Source organism: Crocuta crocuta, unplaced genomic scaffold (assembly GCF_008692635.1).
Source record: "Crocuta crocuta isolate KB4526 unplaced genomic scaffold, BGI_CrCroc_1.0 scaffold147, whole genome shotgun sequence".
In the NCBI taxonomy this organism is placed as follows: domain Eukaryota; kingdom Metazoa; phylum Chordata; class Mammalia; order Carnivora; family Hyaenidae; genus Crocuta; species Crocuta crocuta.
Window position 1 is genome coordinate 2625896 of NW_027532594.1, and position 18919 is coordinate 2644814.

The following is an 18919-nucleotide window of genomic DNA, read 5'->3' on the forward strand; positions in this document are numbered from 1 at the left end:
TGTGGTTCCCGGCCCTTTTACTAAATCTAACTTTGAATGGGCCGTTAAACTACAGCACTGATGAACGTTTGCACTACCCACCCAATACTGGCATTATGAATTCTAAACTATTGAATCCTCTGCACATCCCTTAGCATGTATTAGATACTCACTATGCACTTGCTGAGTTTTAAGAGCAATGCTGACAATATGGGGCATATCTGGAGAGAGGAATGAACAGGCTAACAATATTTTGTTTGGAGCCAGAAGCTTCTTTCAAATAAAGTTGTCAGAAAAGCAGGAATCAGGGTTCTGCTATAAACTCTAGGTCATTATGACCTAATGATTCAACATAGCATTTCAAGCTAGTTTTCAATATGATGTGGTACTGGGGGGAAGAATTCCTATACTGAAAATAGTTTGGGAGATGCTGGATCAAAGAGCTCTTATGACCTTACAACTTCTCAGTGCCTTTAATAGGTCAGTGTGCTTTGGACTCTAAGAGGGCGATATGTCATTCAGCTTTTTCGTTTTATTCAACAAGTATATAGTGCAGTCCATTGTTTCAAGGTATGGTGCTGGGTCTTGGGAATACAATACTGAACCAAAGAGACTGGGTCTCTGCTCTTGTGGAGTTTATCAGCTTAGTGTGAGAAACAGGCTCCACACAAATATTAAAAGCCACAGCAACTGTTATGGGAAAAAAATAAAAAAAGACAACAGCATTTTCTAAGTAACACTATGTGAAGTACGTAGACATCTTCTTTTACTCAATATAAAAGACTGCAACCACTATATTTCTCCTAAAGCTTTTCTAACCGTCTACTTTGCTCACAGGTCTAACACATTCTCCTTGCTAAAAATGAATTACATTTTCAGAAGACTGGAGGCAAAAGCAAGACACAAACCACTCATTTATGAAAAGGTCAAAATTAATAAATACCTCCAGATGCTTGATGAGAATAGCTCCAGCTTTAGGGGCTGCTTCCATTACAGTGATGTTGAAACAGAAGCTATGTACTGCGGTCTACTCTGCAGCTAAAATGAATGTGGACTGACGCAAGGATCTGATCCACAGTGGTTCCTACTGAAAGTAGCTGGTTTGAGTAAGCAAGTCTTCACAGTAATGCAAACCTGAACTAATTGTACTTTGTTGATTTCTAAACGACTCGGTTCTTCCTATTTTTATAGTGGGTATTTTTAACAGAAAAATACAACACTGATTTTAAATTGTGATTAAATAATCCTGAGTTCATTTTTTCCTTCTTTTCGGACACATCTGCAAAGCACCAGCTATGTGCTAGACACTGCTAAGAACCAGGGAAATCAAAGAGGAAACAGCCTGGTTGTGTTGTATTTATTTCTGGGAAGTGGGGGTGGGGGGGGTGGGGATGCTACAGAGGGAAAGCCAAATTTATCACTTTCAAAAGAATGAACTGGTATGTCAAAGCATACTGACATTCCTGCATCTTCAGATTTGTCTGTATCTCACTGTGGATCATTCTAACACATTCTCAGTTAACAAAAATAGTCAGCATTAAAAAACCTAAACACTTAATGAACACACTTAAAGGATCTAAAATTGAGCCCCTTTTCACGCCATGCTTATACTGTATTGTGCTTACTAGATTCCATAGTAGTATTACTTTTGCTAATAAAGGATCAAACTTGTAATTCACAAGAGAGACTTTAAAGGCTTCTTCTGTCAAATAAAGCTATATGGCAAGTGAATTTTTATAATTACAAACTATCGTTTAACCTCAATGATCTGAGAAAAGAGGCATGTTTCTCTCCTCTCCAAGACTCCCATGGGTGATTTTTAATACTTCCAGACCAGGAAAGGGATATATTTAGAAAACACTTGGGAGGATGATATAACTCAAAGGAGATAGGTAAGTATTTTGACTGATTCCATCTCAATGACAGACTATGAATGATTGGACTACAAAGATCACCACACTTGATTTTTTTCCTATCGTACCTTGACTCAAGATTCTACACTTCTATTTCAACAATCTAACAGGAAACCCGACTCACCTCAGACCTAATATCAACAGTATGATAAATAAAAAGTGAGACTGTCATTCTTTGGCATGACCCACATAAACCAAGTTTTTGAAAATTGAAAGAAAACGTTATCTCATATAGCCTATCAAAAATAAACACACTCTAGGAAGATAACCATTAAAAGTTACTATCATTCAATATCAAATCTTGTATATTGTTTTCTTAGCAAATGATCAATTCCTCCCTAGTTTCCAGCTGAATGGGGGAAGGGGGGAGGTCAATATAACAGGACTTAATGCACTCGTGGGTTTACCTTAGACTGGCTGCAATATGGTCTATACATCACCATGCTCTAGACCGGGAGGTCAATTCTGTTTAATTATGAGCAGGCTACTTTGGGTCTCTAGATACAGAAGGTGCTTCTCAATTCAACTCTATCCATGCTCAGAACTTAGGTCATTCAAATGAAAAACAACACTATGACGGACAAGCAATGATTTACTTTATTTAAGGCTGAATTTATACCTTCCTAGTTAACAATGCATAATTTAAAAACACGTTTTCATTTTCTTGGGGGGGGAGGTCACTACCACGAGTGAGTGACACAAGCACATAGAGATCTGTGGCCCTTTTGTATGCTCTCCTTTATTCCTCATATCTTTTACTACTTTGAGAGACTTTCAGACAAGCATAAGACTAAGGAAATTTTAATAATTCCCCCAATAGCTAACTTGCTTTATAGGAATTTCACTTCATTTCCAATTTCTGGAAATAATGACAGACACAAAATTGTATTTACTTTTTTAATAAACCATAAAATTTAAATATTCAAATAAAAAGAAACAAAAATAGATATTTAAGCCAGCACTAATTTCTGTTTGTATTTTTCCTCTGGGGACCGGGGCTTGGCTTACCTGGGACTAGAGTAGAGTAATATGTTACGATGCTGGTGTACTAATGAACAAGTAACATCAGGCAATGGCTTGATAACATTTACTTTCATATCTGGAAGTCGAGATCAGTAGCTCACTTGAATCCACTGTAGAAACCTCAAACTGGTCTCATCTGTGGAAAACTACTATGGCTTACCGTTCTTACCACACTTTCTTCTTCACAGCTTAACACTCCCTGGCATTTTGATCCTTTTGTTCACTGAAGTTCACTTCAGTCTGTCAAAACATCAAGGGGGAAAACCCCCAAACCGAATAGACGAATAAACACTTTTAATGTGAACAATCATATTCAGATCAACCTCCTTTGAAAAAATACAAGTCAGTGGGTTTTTTGTCCTTAAGCAACTCAAATATTGTTATTTTTTTTCTGCCTTTACTAAAATGGCACTTTTCATTTTGTTGACAATTATGGTGAATTTTCTCACATTGGGACCCTACGTTTTTCTTTTTGATTGAGCCTTATACATTCCATTCCACAATATCTGCTCTTTGAAGAACTTTATCTCATCCTATGAATAAATATACTATTATTAATCAGTGAAAATCACAAAAGGAAAAAGGAAGCAGTGAGCACTAGCAGGGCCTCACTTCAACATTCGCACAATTTTTCTAATAAGAACATCCATTTTTATTATGGAATCTAAAACCATTATCGTATAATACTATGTCTTTTAGTATATTCAAATGGGTCGACATTCAAGATGGACAGCAGGTCAGCTCACAAGAAACAGTGTAATGCACAAGTGCGTTCGGCTGGTAGAATCCCAGCAGCAAGGTAATAAAGTGCAGCAAAACTTTCCTTATGCTGAATAAGAACTCCAGGAACTCCTGAATATTTTTGGTAAAGTTAAGTCAAGAGATTGGTAATCTTAAGACTGCAAAGACTGGCTGCCAGGGGCCACAGTGAAATATCAGACCTGAAGCCAATGAAAAACACTCGCTTGTAAAGGATTGGGTTTTTTCCCAAAGATGCAAAATTATCTTAAACAGATGCTTAACATACTATGATTTGACAGTGTTTACAGTGATAAAACAGCAAAGATAAATGATAACACTTATATCTTTAGCATGTAAAGAATATAGATTTAAAAATTGGCAGCAAGAAATTCTCCGACAGCTCCTGAGACAAGTTATCTATCCTATGCCCTCCATCTACTCCTTGTCAATGACGACCCGCCTGAATGGTAACACAGAGTAAAAACAGTGATCTACTGTATGTGAGTCAGAAAGTACTGGAAAAGTGACAAAATTGTATGTTATTAAATGACAAAACATATTTAGAGGCTTTATTTAAAAATCTCTCACTGTTCATTATCAAAGTTACAAGATTGTTTGCATACCAATAGACAGACTGTAAACATAGGAAATTTTCATTAAGGAAATATGGGTTTACTGTAATTGGATCTTTTACAAAAAATTACTGCAAGTTATTGATAACAGAATTTCTCTTTTACTTTCTTAAGTCGAATTCTCTAGAAAATTAAACCAATGTTTCCACTCCCTCGAGCTAAAGTTCAATCATGGTCACCTTAGGAAATACCCCTGTTTATTTGTTAATCAGAAATACAAATCGAGTGGCACATATTTCCATTTTCTTCTTAGGCCAAAGGTTTCGGCTTCATTATATTTTACAAGAAAACAGAAGACTCGCAGTGGTCCTGTGAAGTCTTTCATGCCGCAGCTGAGGTTTAATGACGGCAGTGGAGGAAAGCAGTGGTGATGCAAAGTAAGACCAGCCTGAGTGCCCTTATCTACCATGGAATCATCTTCCTGTTTGGCTTGCAGTAGTGTTTCTGGTCAGGTTGCCTCCACCAAACCTGATTGAAGCAGAAGGGTGACATGCTCTGGTAAATCCTGTTTAAGGGCGATTCCGTTCAGGCATAGAGTTGATCCTTCAATCAGTTGGTTGTGGGATGATACTAATATGAAGAAAATTATCTGGGTAGCTCAGGTGTTCACTCAGCCACTGCAGAGGTGTTTCCAACATTGGCTCAATTCCATGAATCATCACTTGATTCTTTTTTTCTCCATCTATTCCAAGAAAGAAATCCAACAGTAGTCAGGAAGGGTCAAAACAGAAGAAAAAAAAAATCTGCTGCCTTTTGAAAATCCTTGGTGAGTTAAATGGATTTTACAGCTTTAACAGTTAAACCTGGTCTGTCTCCTGAGCAGGAAATGTGGACATGGAGAAAGTTCGAATGTTGCAATATGTATCACCCAAAACAGAAACCTGAGGGTTGCAATGAATTCTGATAAAAATTCTGTTGCTATATGTGAAAGTATTCATTCTTTCTTAATTACTGTGCTTACCTAAGATTGACGTTAATGAAACTATAGTGGAGAAAACAGCCCATTGTACCCACTGACCAAAATTTATTTTAGTTACACATTAAAAACTGTACTAAATGGTTATTAAAAATGACGGGTATATGAAGTAGGTCAATATATAACTAAAACATGTAAAACAGAAATATGACTCGAAATCATCAAGAATAAGATTGGTGTTTGGGAAGATGTTTAATTAAACAGATGGGAGCTGTATGTTCATTTCCAATCAAGTTTTTCAAATACGGATCAGAAAGTTTTAGAGACCCGGAGTTACAGTTTTCATGACAAGGAACGAAGAGTCTGACTCAGGATTCCTCTTTTAGAGTCATGAAAACTGATTGATTTCTGTTAACACTCATTGGCCAATTGAAAGAGATCTGCAATTCATACTTTTCTTTCCAATTTAAATTTTATTACAAATTTTAGGTTAATTTTATATCTTTTATGCTTTTGATAAGCTGTACCGACAACAGGTAAACAACAGCGCCCTCCGAACCATTTCCTTGGCTGTCACAGGCAAACAAGGAAAGCAAAACCCAATTCCTTTCCTTAGAGCAAAACAAAACAACCTTCAAGAAACTCTGTCACTCCTTCACAGTTTGTGAATTCTTGGTTTGTGAATTCACAATTCTTGGTTTGTCTCTTTTAATCTAAAATACAATGTCTAATGTGCTCAGCTTCCTGGAGACAGAAGACAAGGAAACAGGGAACTCATGAAACTATATGAGAGGGAAATACCCTCCTTTTTCCCTCTGTGCCCTGTTCATCCCTAGTGCTCTAACTTCCAGGCAAAATGGGCTGATGATGTATGGTGATAATGGCTTGGCTGGCACCTCAAACAAGAGACGCTTTTAAAGAAGTATTTAAACTTCCTGTGAGAGGCAGCACAAGTCCTGGGAGGTGACAGCCAACAGAGTGACAATAGGAGAAGACACAAAAACACTACAGAAAATTGATAAAATGATGCCAAATATGAAAAGCTAACAAATGCACTATCAATCCCAAATATAACCATGTAGAAGTTCCAAAACAAACCCTTAAATCGTTGCCATACTTGAAAATAATTTTGGAAAAAGGTATTACCTCATAATATTTCTCACCTAAAAAAATGCTTTCACTGATTTTTCTGACAATTTTTGTTGCATCTACACATACTTTTTAAACAGCTGTGATCACTAGTGTTAATACAATGACTAATTTCCATAATGATGGGAATCATCTATAAATAAAAGATCAAGCAATGTACAGAACACTATACTATACAAAGTATCATATTAATACTATAAGATTTTAAACTGTTGATATTCAAATGGATAAACCCTCAGGTATCTGGAATGATTCATCCTTTTTAAGTTCTAGATTGCCAAGTTTTTACTGCATTAAATCTTTCTTAGAATATTTGAAAACATTTCCGGTATCATTCTCTTCATATTCTTATGTATATTTCTTTGAAATACTTTAATATTCTCAGAATCCTCCTCCTACTTAGCACTGAGTCAAAGAATGAAAACAGCGGTGTAAGAGTTCCTTATCTGTAAAGTTTTTCCTTAAGCCAGAGCTACCTTTGGATATGCTGAAACAGAGTAATAGAAACAAGTCTCAACTCAATAATTCAAAACATTGTGCTTAAAGCAGTATTTAAATGTGAGAGCAAGTACCATATGGCATACTCACATGCATAAGTGTGTTTGAAAGGCAAAAGACCGACCCCGTTACACAAAAAGGACCAAGGGAATCTGAGGTATACAATATAAGGTGGAGAACATAAGCACTATTCAAATACTTTGTATATCAAACCTAATAAACCATTTATCAGACACCTGAATAGACAGCACCAATTCTCTGGTTTAAACTGGGGCCACTTTAAATAAAAACTATTTTTAAATGTTTATTTATTTTTGAGAGAGAAAGAACAGAGTGCGAGCGGAAGAGGGTGGAGGGAGGGAGACACAGGATCTAAAGCAAGCCCCGGCTCTGAGCTGTCAGCACAGAGCCTGAAGCGGGGCTCGAACTTGTGAACCACAAAATCATGATCTGAGCGGAAGTCAGACACTTAAATGACTGAGCCACCCAGCTGCCCTAAATTGGGGCCACTTTTAATATGTAACATAAAAGTGTCACTAACACAACTGTGAAAATGCATCTGTCATACTCCCCAACACAACAGTTTAAGCTTTTAAATAGATATTTGTCACTGCCTACATTTTTTATCTTTCTTGTTTTCTGACTTACCCTAATGACACAACTGCCACCAGAGGAATTCTTAGAATGGAATAGCAGTTCCCTCGGAATTATTAAAGTTTCTCTCTTATTCATCACTGTATCCCCGGTGCCAGTTTGGTGCCTGACACTTAGTAATTGGTCAATAAATGTTTTCATTTGGATAACTTGGATAATTTTGTTGCTGGTAGAAGATACCACCAGAAGACACCGCCAAAATTAAAGTTGAGAGAATAGTTTCTGATGGCTGGCACTACTAAGCAGGAGAAGAGCTCTACCTATAAAAACTGTTTTGGTTATTAAAACACTAAAAAGTCTAAATGTTTTCACATAAGCCAAGAAACATATATGCTATCACCTGAACTCATGCCACTACCAATAACAACAGAGCATGACTGGACATTTTAGTAATCTCAGAACAAAATATAGCAAGGAAAACTTAGATGTTTCTTGTTTTCCTAACAGTAAAAGGAAACACTTGATAATATTGTTAAAGTAAATGTGTTTTGGTAAATATGTCTTTGTGTTTCAAAATGGGAATCTAGAATTTAATACTTGGAAATAAATATATCACTACAAAGCAAATGACTCAGGAGAAAAATGTTATACCATATCTCACCCACTCAAAATTTTTTTTTTTATGAGATGGTTTGATGGTTTAAAGTAGGCAAACATTTGAGACAGTAATCGAGTGAACTAGTTCTATATGAAATTCTCTCATACAGGGCACTTTGAGGGGTAACTTTGATATTTTTAAATGTTTATTTATTTTGAGAGAGAAAGAAAGAGTGCAAGTGGGAAAGGGGCAGAGAAAGAGGGAGAGAGAGAATCTTAAGCAGGCTCCATGCTGTCAGTGAGGAGTCTGACATAGGGCTCAATCTCACAAATCTTGGGATCATGACCTGAGCCAAAATCAAGAGGTGAATGCTTAACTGACTGAGTCACCCAGGTGCCCCTTGATTTTGATAGAACTTCAAACTTCTGGAAAAGTTGCTAGAGTAGTACAAGGATTCCCCTTCACCAAGATTCATCCACTACTGAAATCTTGCCCCATTTGCTTCATCATTCTGTGTGTATATAATTATTTTCTGAATCATTAGAGAGTAAATTAGAAATACTGTGCCCTTTCCCCCTAAACGTTAGTGTATACTTGCTATTAAGATATTCTTTTACATAACCATAATACAGCTATCAAAATAGAAAAATCAACACTGATATAATACTATCCTGAAATCATTTCAAATTTTATCAACTATCCCAATTATTTCTTTCCTCTGTCTAGAATCCAGTCCAGGAATCACACATTGCACTGAATTTTCCTGTTTCTAAATACTCTTCTTTAATTTGCTTAGTTTTTGCCTTTCTTTGAATTTCTTAACCTTGACAATTTTGACAAGTGTGCATCATTACTTTGTAAAATGTCTGCATAGCAATTTTTAAACCTTATTATTTTAATTCATCTTGTAAATATAAGGACAGTCATTCATAAATGCTTTGGGTTTGTAAATTAAGGAAAAAGACAGAAAGTAATGTCATAGACATGTATATTCATTAAGTAAAGGAGGAATTCATTTCACTTTAAGAGTTAGATATTAAATCCAAGGAGCTCTTATATCAACATAAGGAATATCATAATAAAATTTCATTTCTTATATTTATCTTACTTATAAATACTATAAAAGATAAAAATGTAAATCTATCATATAATTTTGTATTATCACCAATAGCCTAATAAAAATAAACTCAATTCTTCACTAGCATCTACTTTAAAGTGAGCATTTTTAGAGTTGTGACATTTTAAGAAAAATACATTCAGACAGACAGCTGTTGGTTATATGATTTGAATGTTAAGAATTACATATGGAAGCCAAAAAAATTTACATTAGCCACACATTAATGAAAATTATAAGTTCAATGTTAACTTCTTGTGTATATATAAAAAATGATGACTATATAACAGTGTGTACAAATATATAAATTATATATGTAGTAATATATGTATTATGTATGTGTGTGTATGTAAAATATACACTTAGACTATAATGATAGACATAATAATATAAACAAGAGATAAAGGAACAAGGGTTAAGTATGCACTGCTGGTTAACAAGGTGCTACTGAAAGATGAATTGGGAGGCAAGCAAGTGGAATTCCAATTCTGCTAATGAAGGATTCTGAGCAGCCCTCACATCTTTTTCATTGTGTCTCCTTATAAATAAAATGAAGATGTCTGTGTAGATCCATGGTTTGCAAATCTGGCTGATGATCAGAATCATTTGGGAGACTTAAAAATATGTATAAACTGGCCTCTTCTCCAGGTCTCTGGGATAAAGTCTGTTTTTCAATGTTCCTTTGAATAAATCTTACGATAATAAGGAATTCTTCCTTAAGCCAGATCTTATGCAGAAACCCTGTATATAAAACAGGGAGGGGCGAGGGTGAGGTGAGGGAGGGGTGGCTCTGGTTGATGTGGGATTGTGCACCTCCCAAGTCCTGCTGCTTTGCTGACTTAACGACCCGTGGGGATTCCCGATAGGACTCAGTCTGTAAACCAGGTTCTAGAACAGAGAATCTGTAACATGTCTTCCAGTTTTAGTATGAGTCTTGTACACTCAAACAGCATAATATTTCTTTCAGAGTTCAAATTAGCATAATTCACTAGGTTTAAATTCTTAGGGAAATCACTTAATCTTCCGAGTCTCAACTTCCTCCTCTCATAGTGTGGATAAAGAATTCTAATCTGTGGGGCGCCGGGGTGGCTCAGTCAGTTAAGCATCCAACTTCGACTCAGGTCATGATCTCATGGCTCAGGTCATGATCTCAGGGGTCGTGGGTTCGAGCCCCACGTCAGGGTCTGTGCTGACAGCTAGCTCAGAGCCTGGAGCCTGTTTCAGATTCTGTGTCTCCCTCTCTCTCTGACCCTCCCCTGCTCACACTCTCTATCAGATATAAGGAAAACGTTAAAAAAAAATTCTAATCTGCACGGTTGCATGGAGATTAAGTGGGATATCCAAGTAGAGCACTCAGAACACAGCCCAACACAGTAAAATTAGTGACTCTCTTCTCCACTCCTCTCTCCTGCTCACTCCCTAAAAACACAAGAATGTTGACTGAAAATACTATCAAGTGAAGACAGCAGACTAGTTTTTAAAAGATCATAGTGTGGTAACAAAAAGTAAACACTCACTGTAGTTCTCTTCTTGTACACAAAGTTATGGGAATATGGTAATTCTTTCAGTACCAGATATATCAAAAGATATATAAAAACCACGGATTTGACTATGTAATTAGCATGCAAAGAGCTGTGAGAATTTGGCTTCATGTTAATACAGACTCTGAATTACTCAGTCTCATTATTATGCAGTGTCAGTGTGGCACACAAATTTCATGAATGTGCTTAAAAAAAAAAAAAAGAAGGAAAGAAAGATGACAACAACGAAAACCCAGACTTGATTATTATGCAAACAACAGAAAGAATGACAGTTTAAACCATTCCTTACGGACTGTAAGACTGTAAACCCTCTGAATTATGTTAGTCATGCTAACAAGTGTACTTAGTAAAGCGTGTCACTGACAAGTTCAACGAGCCCTACTGTACTATTGTTATTTGGTAGACTTTAGGTAATGTTCTTTTTTTTTTTTTTTTTAAGATGAGAACATTGAGATAGAGAAAAAAACCTTCCAGAATCTTTGTCATACATTTAAAAATAGGTCACCGTTTGAGAGCTGACAGTATGTGATAGATCTGCCTTTTAGAAATTTATATTAGAAATGGCTCAAATCTTCCCCACCTCGATCTACATTTTAGTCCTTACTTTTTAGTCAATTTTCAATAAGGAATATGATCTAAATGTCTTTAAAAATAGGATAGCTGAGATCCTAGAGATGCATAAGTTTCATTTTTACCATTAATAAGCATACTAAATATGTGAAATCTCCTTGAATTTAAAAGAAGCTAGAGAAATGAATGGTATATCTTCAAAGGAAAATGCTTTAATCAGAAAATTTCAGTTTAACTTTTTTTTTAGTTCATACTTGTGAACATGGAATAGCAAAAATCTAAGGTCAAATGCTGTACCCATTGTGTTTAGCTTTGTGGTTTCACATTTATATTTTATAATTCAGCAGAAAATGACTTGATTTGTTATCTTGGAATGTGTGATGCTGAAAGTAAAACTTCTGAAAAATGCTTAATACTTCTAAAAAAGTTTTAAATAAATAAAAGAGATGAGTTTTTGGATTACCACTAGTCTGAACAATTTGGTTGTGTCTGATAAATTCTTTAACCTCTGATATGTTCATTAGTAAAACGCCAACTAATTGAATCCATCAACATGAAAAACCACAGGCAGAAATCTGAAGTGCATACATCATGCTGAAGGATTTTGACTCAGCCTCAGCGGTAATAGTCAGTGAGGTCAGGTCAAAGAGGGTTAAACCAAGCCAGGATATAGCCAAAGGAATACATCAAACGCTGATTTTAAAAGGGCAATTAATCTTAGACAGAAATGCTTCCTGGGGAATGAGATCTCAATCTTAAGAGCACACTACATGATGTAGCAGTAAAAATGAACATATACAAGCTTACAGAGCTTTTATCCCGTGATCACAAACAGAAGGAGAGTGCTGTTTATCAGAGAAATACAAACCCATTTAAAAATACTTACATTAACTTCTTCCTGATCTATACTCACTTAGTAGTACAGGTCTTAATGAACATATCACAATTAATATATACCACATATCTCTTCCCATGCATACATTTTATATTTTATGTATTTTAGAAATTATTTCTCTTCCACATATTCCCAGAGCCTAGACTCTTAACATTTTAAACAAGATTTGCAAAACATATCCATGTTAATTCTTTTATTGACTTTTGCTTATAATCTTTATATTTCTTAATGAGAACATAAACAAAATTTAAACAAAAAACTCCAATTAGCTATAATTATAAAAAGAAATTGTATTAAGAGACTGAAACACCATTTTAGTAAACTGATTAAAAGCCTCCTTAGTAATTAGATAAAAATATGATTAAGTTAGAAATTAAAACTTGTTCATTTAAAAAAAATCCAGAACAAAACTTTGAAAATATAGTTTCAAATGTTTTTGATCTGCTTTCATAAAATAACCTAGTAATTCTAGTTGGGTGTAATAGGGACCATTAATATTTGTCAAGTATGAATTAGAGGATAGTTCACTGTTTTATTTAAAATGTAAGCAATAATTATACTTGTTTATATATGGCCAGAGTGAGGTCTCACAGGAGTTTTTAATGAAGCGATGACTAGCTTTTAATCACCTGCATGTGTTATTTTGTTAAGGGAATTTTGTTTTCTACTGTTAAAGATTAAGCGTCTACACCCACTTTTTAAAGAGCCAGGTTAACTTCTTGAGATTTAGGTAAAGAACAAGAATTAAGAGGAAATCAGAAGCATCTTCTGACAGGTACAGTAATGTCATCATCCCCACTGATGAAGAATAAAGAAAATTATCACTTTATGATTTCTTTGACCGTAGGAAAGGTATGTGCCAGTGGATTAAGCCATGAACGGATTCTGTCTGCCCAAGATTAGTCCATACTGCCCATGTGTTGGGACAGAGCACAAAGATGGAGGGAGAATGAAACAATCCAGGAACAGAATTTCACTCATTTTCATTTGGAATCTGATGGCAAAATGATGAATTTAAGAAAAGAAACTATATTCTAATTACCAAGTTTAGACTGAGCCTAACAGCAGCACCTGGGTGGCTCAGTCAGCTAAGCGTCCAACTTTGGCTCAGGTCATGATCTCCTCGTTTGTGAGTTCGAGCCCCATGTCAGAATCTATTCTGACAGCTTAAAGCCTGGAGCCTGCTTCAGATTCTGTGTCTCCCTCTGTCTCTCTGCCCCTCCCTTGCTTGCTTACTCTCTCTCTCGCTCTCAAAAATAAACATTTAGGGGTGCCTGGGTGGCTCAATCAGTTAAGCGTCCGACTTTGGCTCAGGTCATGATCTCATAGTTCTTAGGTTCGAGCCCCGCATCGGGCTCTGTGCTGACAGCTCAGAGCCTGGAGCCTGTTTCTGTGTCTCCCTGTCTCTCAGTCTCTCCCCCACTCATGCTGTGTTTCTGTCTCAGTAATAATAAACATTAAAAATTTTTTTAAAAATTAAACATTTAAAAAAAATTTTTTTAAATAAATAAACGGAGCCTAACAAATTGCTTCTGTCCAAACTTGAGTGACGATCTTTATTCATGTGGGTTATATTTAAATAACTTTTTGAATTCCCATTGTGAATGACACATCATTTTTTAATATAAAATATGCATATGCATCTAGTGAGGGAGAGAGAACAATGAAGACCAGGGAGTGTCAGGATGAGGCTGAAAGGGCAAGCGGCCAGTGACCCTGTCCCACATGTCAGACTCACAGTATCTCAGCAAAGTCATGAAAGCCTTCCATGGTTACTTGTGAATAGCTGAAACTTCAATTAAATGTGTGAACCACTGCTTAGCATCTTTAGTGAAAAGTTTTCCTAAGAGCAACACTTTCAGATCCCTTGCCTTAAGATTTTTACATTAAATACATTTTAACAACTGCATAAGTAAGCTGGCTGCTATGATTAAGTAGATGCCTTAGTAAAAAAAGCTTATTTCTTTCTTGCCAGAGCCAGAGTTCTGGTACATTCTAATCATATCCAGAAGTTAATCTCTTAAAAAAAAAAAAGAAAGAAAAAAAATCAGTGGCATACAACTCTTGTCATAATCTGATACATAAGAAGTTACATGGAAGCCCATGTCAGTTAAGTGTCTGACTTTGGCTCAGGTCATGATCTCATGGTTCATAGTTCAAGCCCCACCTCAGGCTCTGTGTTGACAGCTCAGAGCCTGGAGCCTGCTTCAGATACTGTATTTCCCTCTCTCTCTGCCCCTCCTCTGCTCATACTCTCTGTTCCTCTCTCTCTCAAAATTCAATAAGCATTTAAAAAAAAAGTTACAATATTGGTTTACATTTTTAAATTTTATTTTAATGTTTATATTTGAGAGAGAGAGAGAGAGAGAGAGAGGGAGGGAGGGAGGGAGGGAGGGGAAGGGCAGACAGAGGGACACAGAGAGACACAACTCAAAGCAGGCTCAAGGCTCTGCACTCTCAGCACAGAGCCCGACGTGGGACTTGAACTCACGAATTGTGCGATCATGACCTGAGCTGAAGTCAGACGCTTAACTGACTGAGCCATCCAGGTGCCCCTTGGTTTACATTTAAATAAAATTCATCATAAATTTATACTTTCTGTGCATATGTCAAATATCAACAAGTACCTGTCTCTGCAGAGTGGGATTATCAACAAACAACAATAACAAGAAAAAACTATGTCCTTTTAACTCGATTTTGCAAATTTCTTACGAACACAGTAATTTGTAAAAAAAAAAAATATATATTAACAGAATTGTAGGAAAAAATGTTAATCGTAAAATGTTGGGAAAATACGATTATAAAACCTCACTTTTATTTTTATTTAAAAAATAAGAATTTTTAAATTTTTTTAATGTTTATTCTTGAGACAGAGAGAGAGCATGAATGAGCAGGAAGGGCAGAGAGAGAGGGATACACAGAATCTGAAGCAGGCTCTAGGCTCCAAGCTCTCAGCACAGAGCACAACACAGGGCTTGAACCCACAAACAGTGAGATCATGACCCAAGTTCAAGTTGGATGCTTAACCGAATGAGCCACCCAGGCGCCCCATCACTAATTTATTTTTTAAATTTAATATTCTGTGTACATCTTACCATGTCTTTACATATTCTTAGTGTTCTTTTTTAAATGCTTTTCAAATGTTTATTGACAGTTTTTTAAAATGTTTATTTTTGAGAGCAAGAGAGAGCGTGCATGGGAGGCACAGAGAGAGAGAAGCAGGCTCCTCACTGTCAGTACAGAGCCTGACGTGGGGCTTAAACTCACCAACTGTGAGATCATGACCTGAGCTGAAACCAAGAGTCAGATGCTCAACTGACTAAGCCACCCAGGTAGGTAACCCCAAAGTTGTTTTTTTTGTTGTTGTTGTTTTGTTTTGTTGAGAGCGCGAGCACGTGAAGACGTGCACACATGCGATCAGAGGAGGAGCAGAGGGAGAGGGAGACAGAATCTTAAGCAGGCTCTAGGCTTAGTGCAGAGCCTGACAAAGGGCTTCATTTCCTCACTGTGAGACCATGACCTGAGCCAAAATCAAGAGTTAGACACTTAACCGACTGAGCCATCCAGGCAACTTATGAAATCTCACTTTTAAACAAATATTCTGTTTGCGTAAACCCTACAACCAACCATCCTATGAGGCTGGTAGCAGGAACCATCCTTATTTAAGAATTTGGACACCTGGATGCATTAAAAAAAAAGAAGAAGAAGAAGAAAGAAAGAAAACAACCAACAAAATGATCTTCCAAACCAGTGTGAAGGTACAAAGAGATACTACAATGAAAACATTCTAAACAAGTGAAAAAAGGAGTCACCAAAATTGTAAAATCTATTATTCTTACTCCTAAACCCTGGTTCTGAAGAAGTTTGGGGGTTTGTAGGTTTTATGCTTCTGTGGCATGAATCTGAAAACTGAAATGCCACCTCTTTTGTTGGGGGGAGGGGGTAGAGTCATCCTGCTGACAGAAGTCATTGTTGCTGGTTCAAACCTCAAATCACAAGACATCAATCAACCAGCTTTAATTCTAGCACTCAAAGGATCTGACTCATAAGAATAACATGAGATTTAAATGTTTCTTTTCTCTGATTGCTTTATGTCTAAAAAATTATAACATCCAACAGTTAATTCACTTTATAAACACAATCTAATGTTTACAGAGCAAAGGAGGAAACAAGGTGAATTGCACCATTTCTTTTTAATTTTTGTAAAAACTACTGTTTCTCAAAAAGCATACAAAATTAGAGCAATACAATTTTTTTTGAGAGAGAGCATTGTGAGCAGGGGAGAGGGGAAGAAGGAAAGTGAGAAATCTTAAACAGAGTCCATACTCCGTGCATAGCTCAACCTGGGCTCAATCCCACAACCTGAGATCATGACCTGAGCTGAAATCAAGAGTGGGACGCTCGACTGACTGAGCCACCCAGGTGCCCCTAGAGCACTGTCATTCTAATTTAGACCACCTAAATGAGGTATATAATTATCTCTAGCCTTAGTTGTTAACATTATCTTCCAATATGGTAATGAAGCAAATAGACCACTTAGCTCCTCAATGCTTTTCCCACATTTCTGACATCACTGAAAATTTTCTGCATATTTGTGAGACAGAAGTAGAAAAAATTGGCTAGTTCCTCAGCAAACAGAGTAGGGAAATTCTAGAAAAGCATTTTAGACCACACATTGCTCTCAGTAACCAGCCCCTGGACAGCTGGTGAAGGATTCTACTTCTTTGGTGGCCATGTGGTATGTGTGACCTGGTCACTCTTCTTCATCTAATTTCTGCTCATCTTTTAAGACTCAGCTCAGAATACATAAGAACAATTCCAGGTAAGCAGGAACTATGTCACATACCTCTTACTATATCCAGTGCCAGCAGACAGTATGATGCAGAGGAACTGACAGATAAAGAATGAAACACACATCATCAAATGGAAACCAAAAGTTAAATGGTAGTTGGGAAGGGTCTCAAAAAGTAAATAAATTCCCAGGAAACAGTAGAAATGGAAATGGAAAACGGTAAGTGGCTACAGGATTGTACTTGTTGGTAAGAGAGATGCAGGGAAACTACTAATTTGCCACAGAATGTAGTAATAAAGCCTTTACCTACACATACACTCCATTTGTACAATATCACATATGATTTCAGGATTAAACCAGCCCAAGTGTGAAAGAATACTGATCAACTGGAACCCTGAATTAAATTTATAAAAGTGAAATTAGACATTTTCATTCTTATTGGCCTGACTAGGTTCTTATAAATTACATTAGAAAACTGGGAAATAAAATATGATTGGGCAAAGTTTATAGATGTTTTGTATTCTCCAAAGTAAAAGCATAAAAGTTATGTTTTTAAATTTTTGTTTTTTTGTAAGTTGTTTCTCATGAACAATGAAAGAAATATTTCACTTCAGGTCTGGTACAGAAGCTTAGCCCTGAGTCATTTTAACTATAGCCGACACTGCAAAAACATTTTTACCTGAGCTCACCTTTGGTTATTTCCTGTTACTCTAATTTGGCTAACTCTTCTAGCTACTCACAAAACAAAACAAAACAAAACAAAAAAGAAACACACAAAGCAGCTCATCATTAGTTACTCCACAAGAACAATGACCTAAAGCGCATCCTCAGAAATACTAATACATTCTACTTTCATATGTTGAAATAAGGCAAAATTCTTTCATGCATGAATCACTTGCTGTAAGGAGTAGTAGACAATGGAGCCACATAACATTTATGAAGCACTTTCTCTTTTCGTCATGTGATGACAGCCAGTTGTTATCCACACACACCCAATCTCAAAGTCTTTCGCTTTCAACTTAAGTAGAGTGCAGGTGTTTCAAAATGCTTCACATTTGACAACACCACAGGTGTACTGAACCAGACAGTAAACAGATCTTTACTGAAACAGTGACTTGATGTTTTGGATACTCCCCACAGATCCTGAAATGACAGTTATTTTCCAATATGAAGTTACAAAAGGAAGAGGCAAATAAAAGTTTTTCCAAAGAAAAGGTACTGGTGTTAGAAACATGGCCTCCCCTGGTATGAAAGGTACTATCAAAAGTACCTCAAAAGTCTAGATTCTATTTATATCATTTCAATAAAGTGTGTGTATAGTATGTGTGTGCACTACAATCGATATGAGCACGTGATAGCTGGGAAGAAGTCTGTCACAAAGATATCCACCTACAGCATCTGCAATTGCCTAAGAGGCAAGTTCATGGATAAGAGTTGTGAGTGACTATCTCACTGGCCCCTTCAAAAATATGTAAGGAAAATCACACTGTGTATTCTCTAGGGATGGATGTGCAGGTTGGGCAGGCTACAAATTTAGGAGAGAATAAAGAGCCTTTAAAAGAAAGAAACTCGTAACAAATTTGTGTGCCATTACCGTGCTGGGCCATGTTAATCTTGTATGTGTTGTTGTGATCTGGGTGTAGGAAAGGCAAAAGGGTACCGGGGTGCATTCTCTAGCTCAAAGCATGTGACTGCTGTTCATTTTCTTGCCTGAATGTCACAGCCACCATTTAAAGAAGTTTAAGAAGACGAGGTTCCTGGGCTGCTCAGTCAGTTAAGTGTCTGACTCTCAGTTTCGGCTCAGATCATGATCTCATGGTTATGAGTTCGAGCCCCTCATCAGGCTCTGCGCTAACAAGTGTGGAGATTGCCTGAGGTTCTCTCTCTCTCTCCTTCTCTCCCCCTCTCTCCCCTCATGCTGTCTCTGTCTCTCTCTCAAAATAAATAAATAAATAAATAAATAA

At 36.6% G+C, this 18919-nt stretch overlaps 1 protein-coding gene across 2 annotated transcripts in view; it reads right to left on the reverse strand.

Annotated features, from left to right (window-relative positions):
- Nucleotides 1-2471: 2471 nt before the first annotated feature.
- ATG5 (autophagy related 5) overlaps nt 2472-18919 on the reverse strand; it is a 132768-nt gene continuing 116320 nt past the window's right edge. For both annotated transcript variants that reach the window (XM_077780022.1, XM_077780023.1), the window contains one exon: nt 2472-4970. In XM_077780022.1, coding sequence (XP_077636148.1) covers nt 4834-4970 — 137 coding nt within the window. In that variant the 3' untranslated portion in view covers nt 2472-4833. The remainder of the gene's footprint in view (nt 4971-18919) is intronic.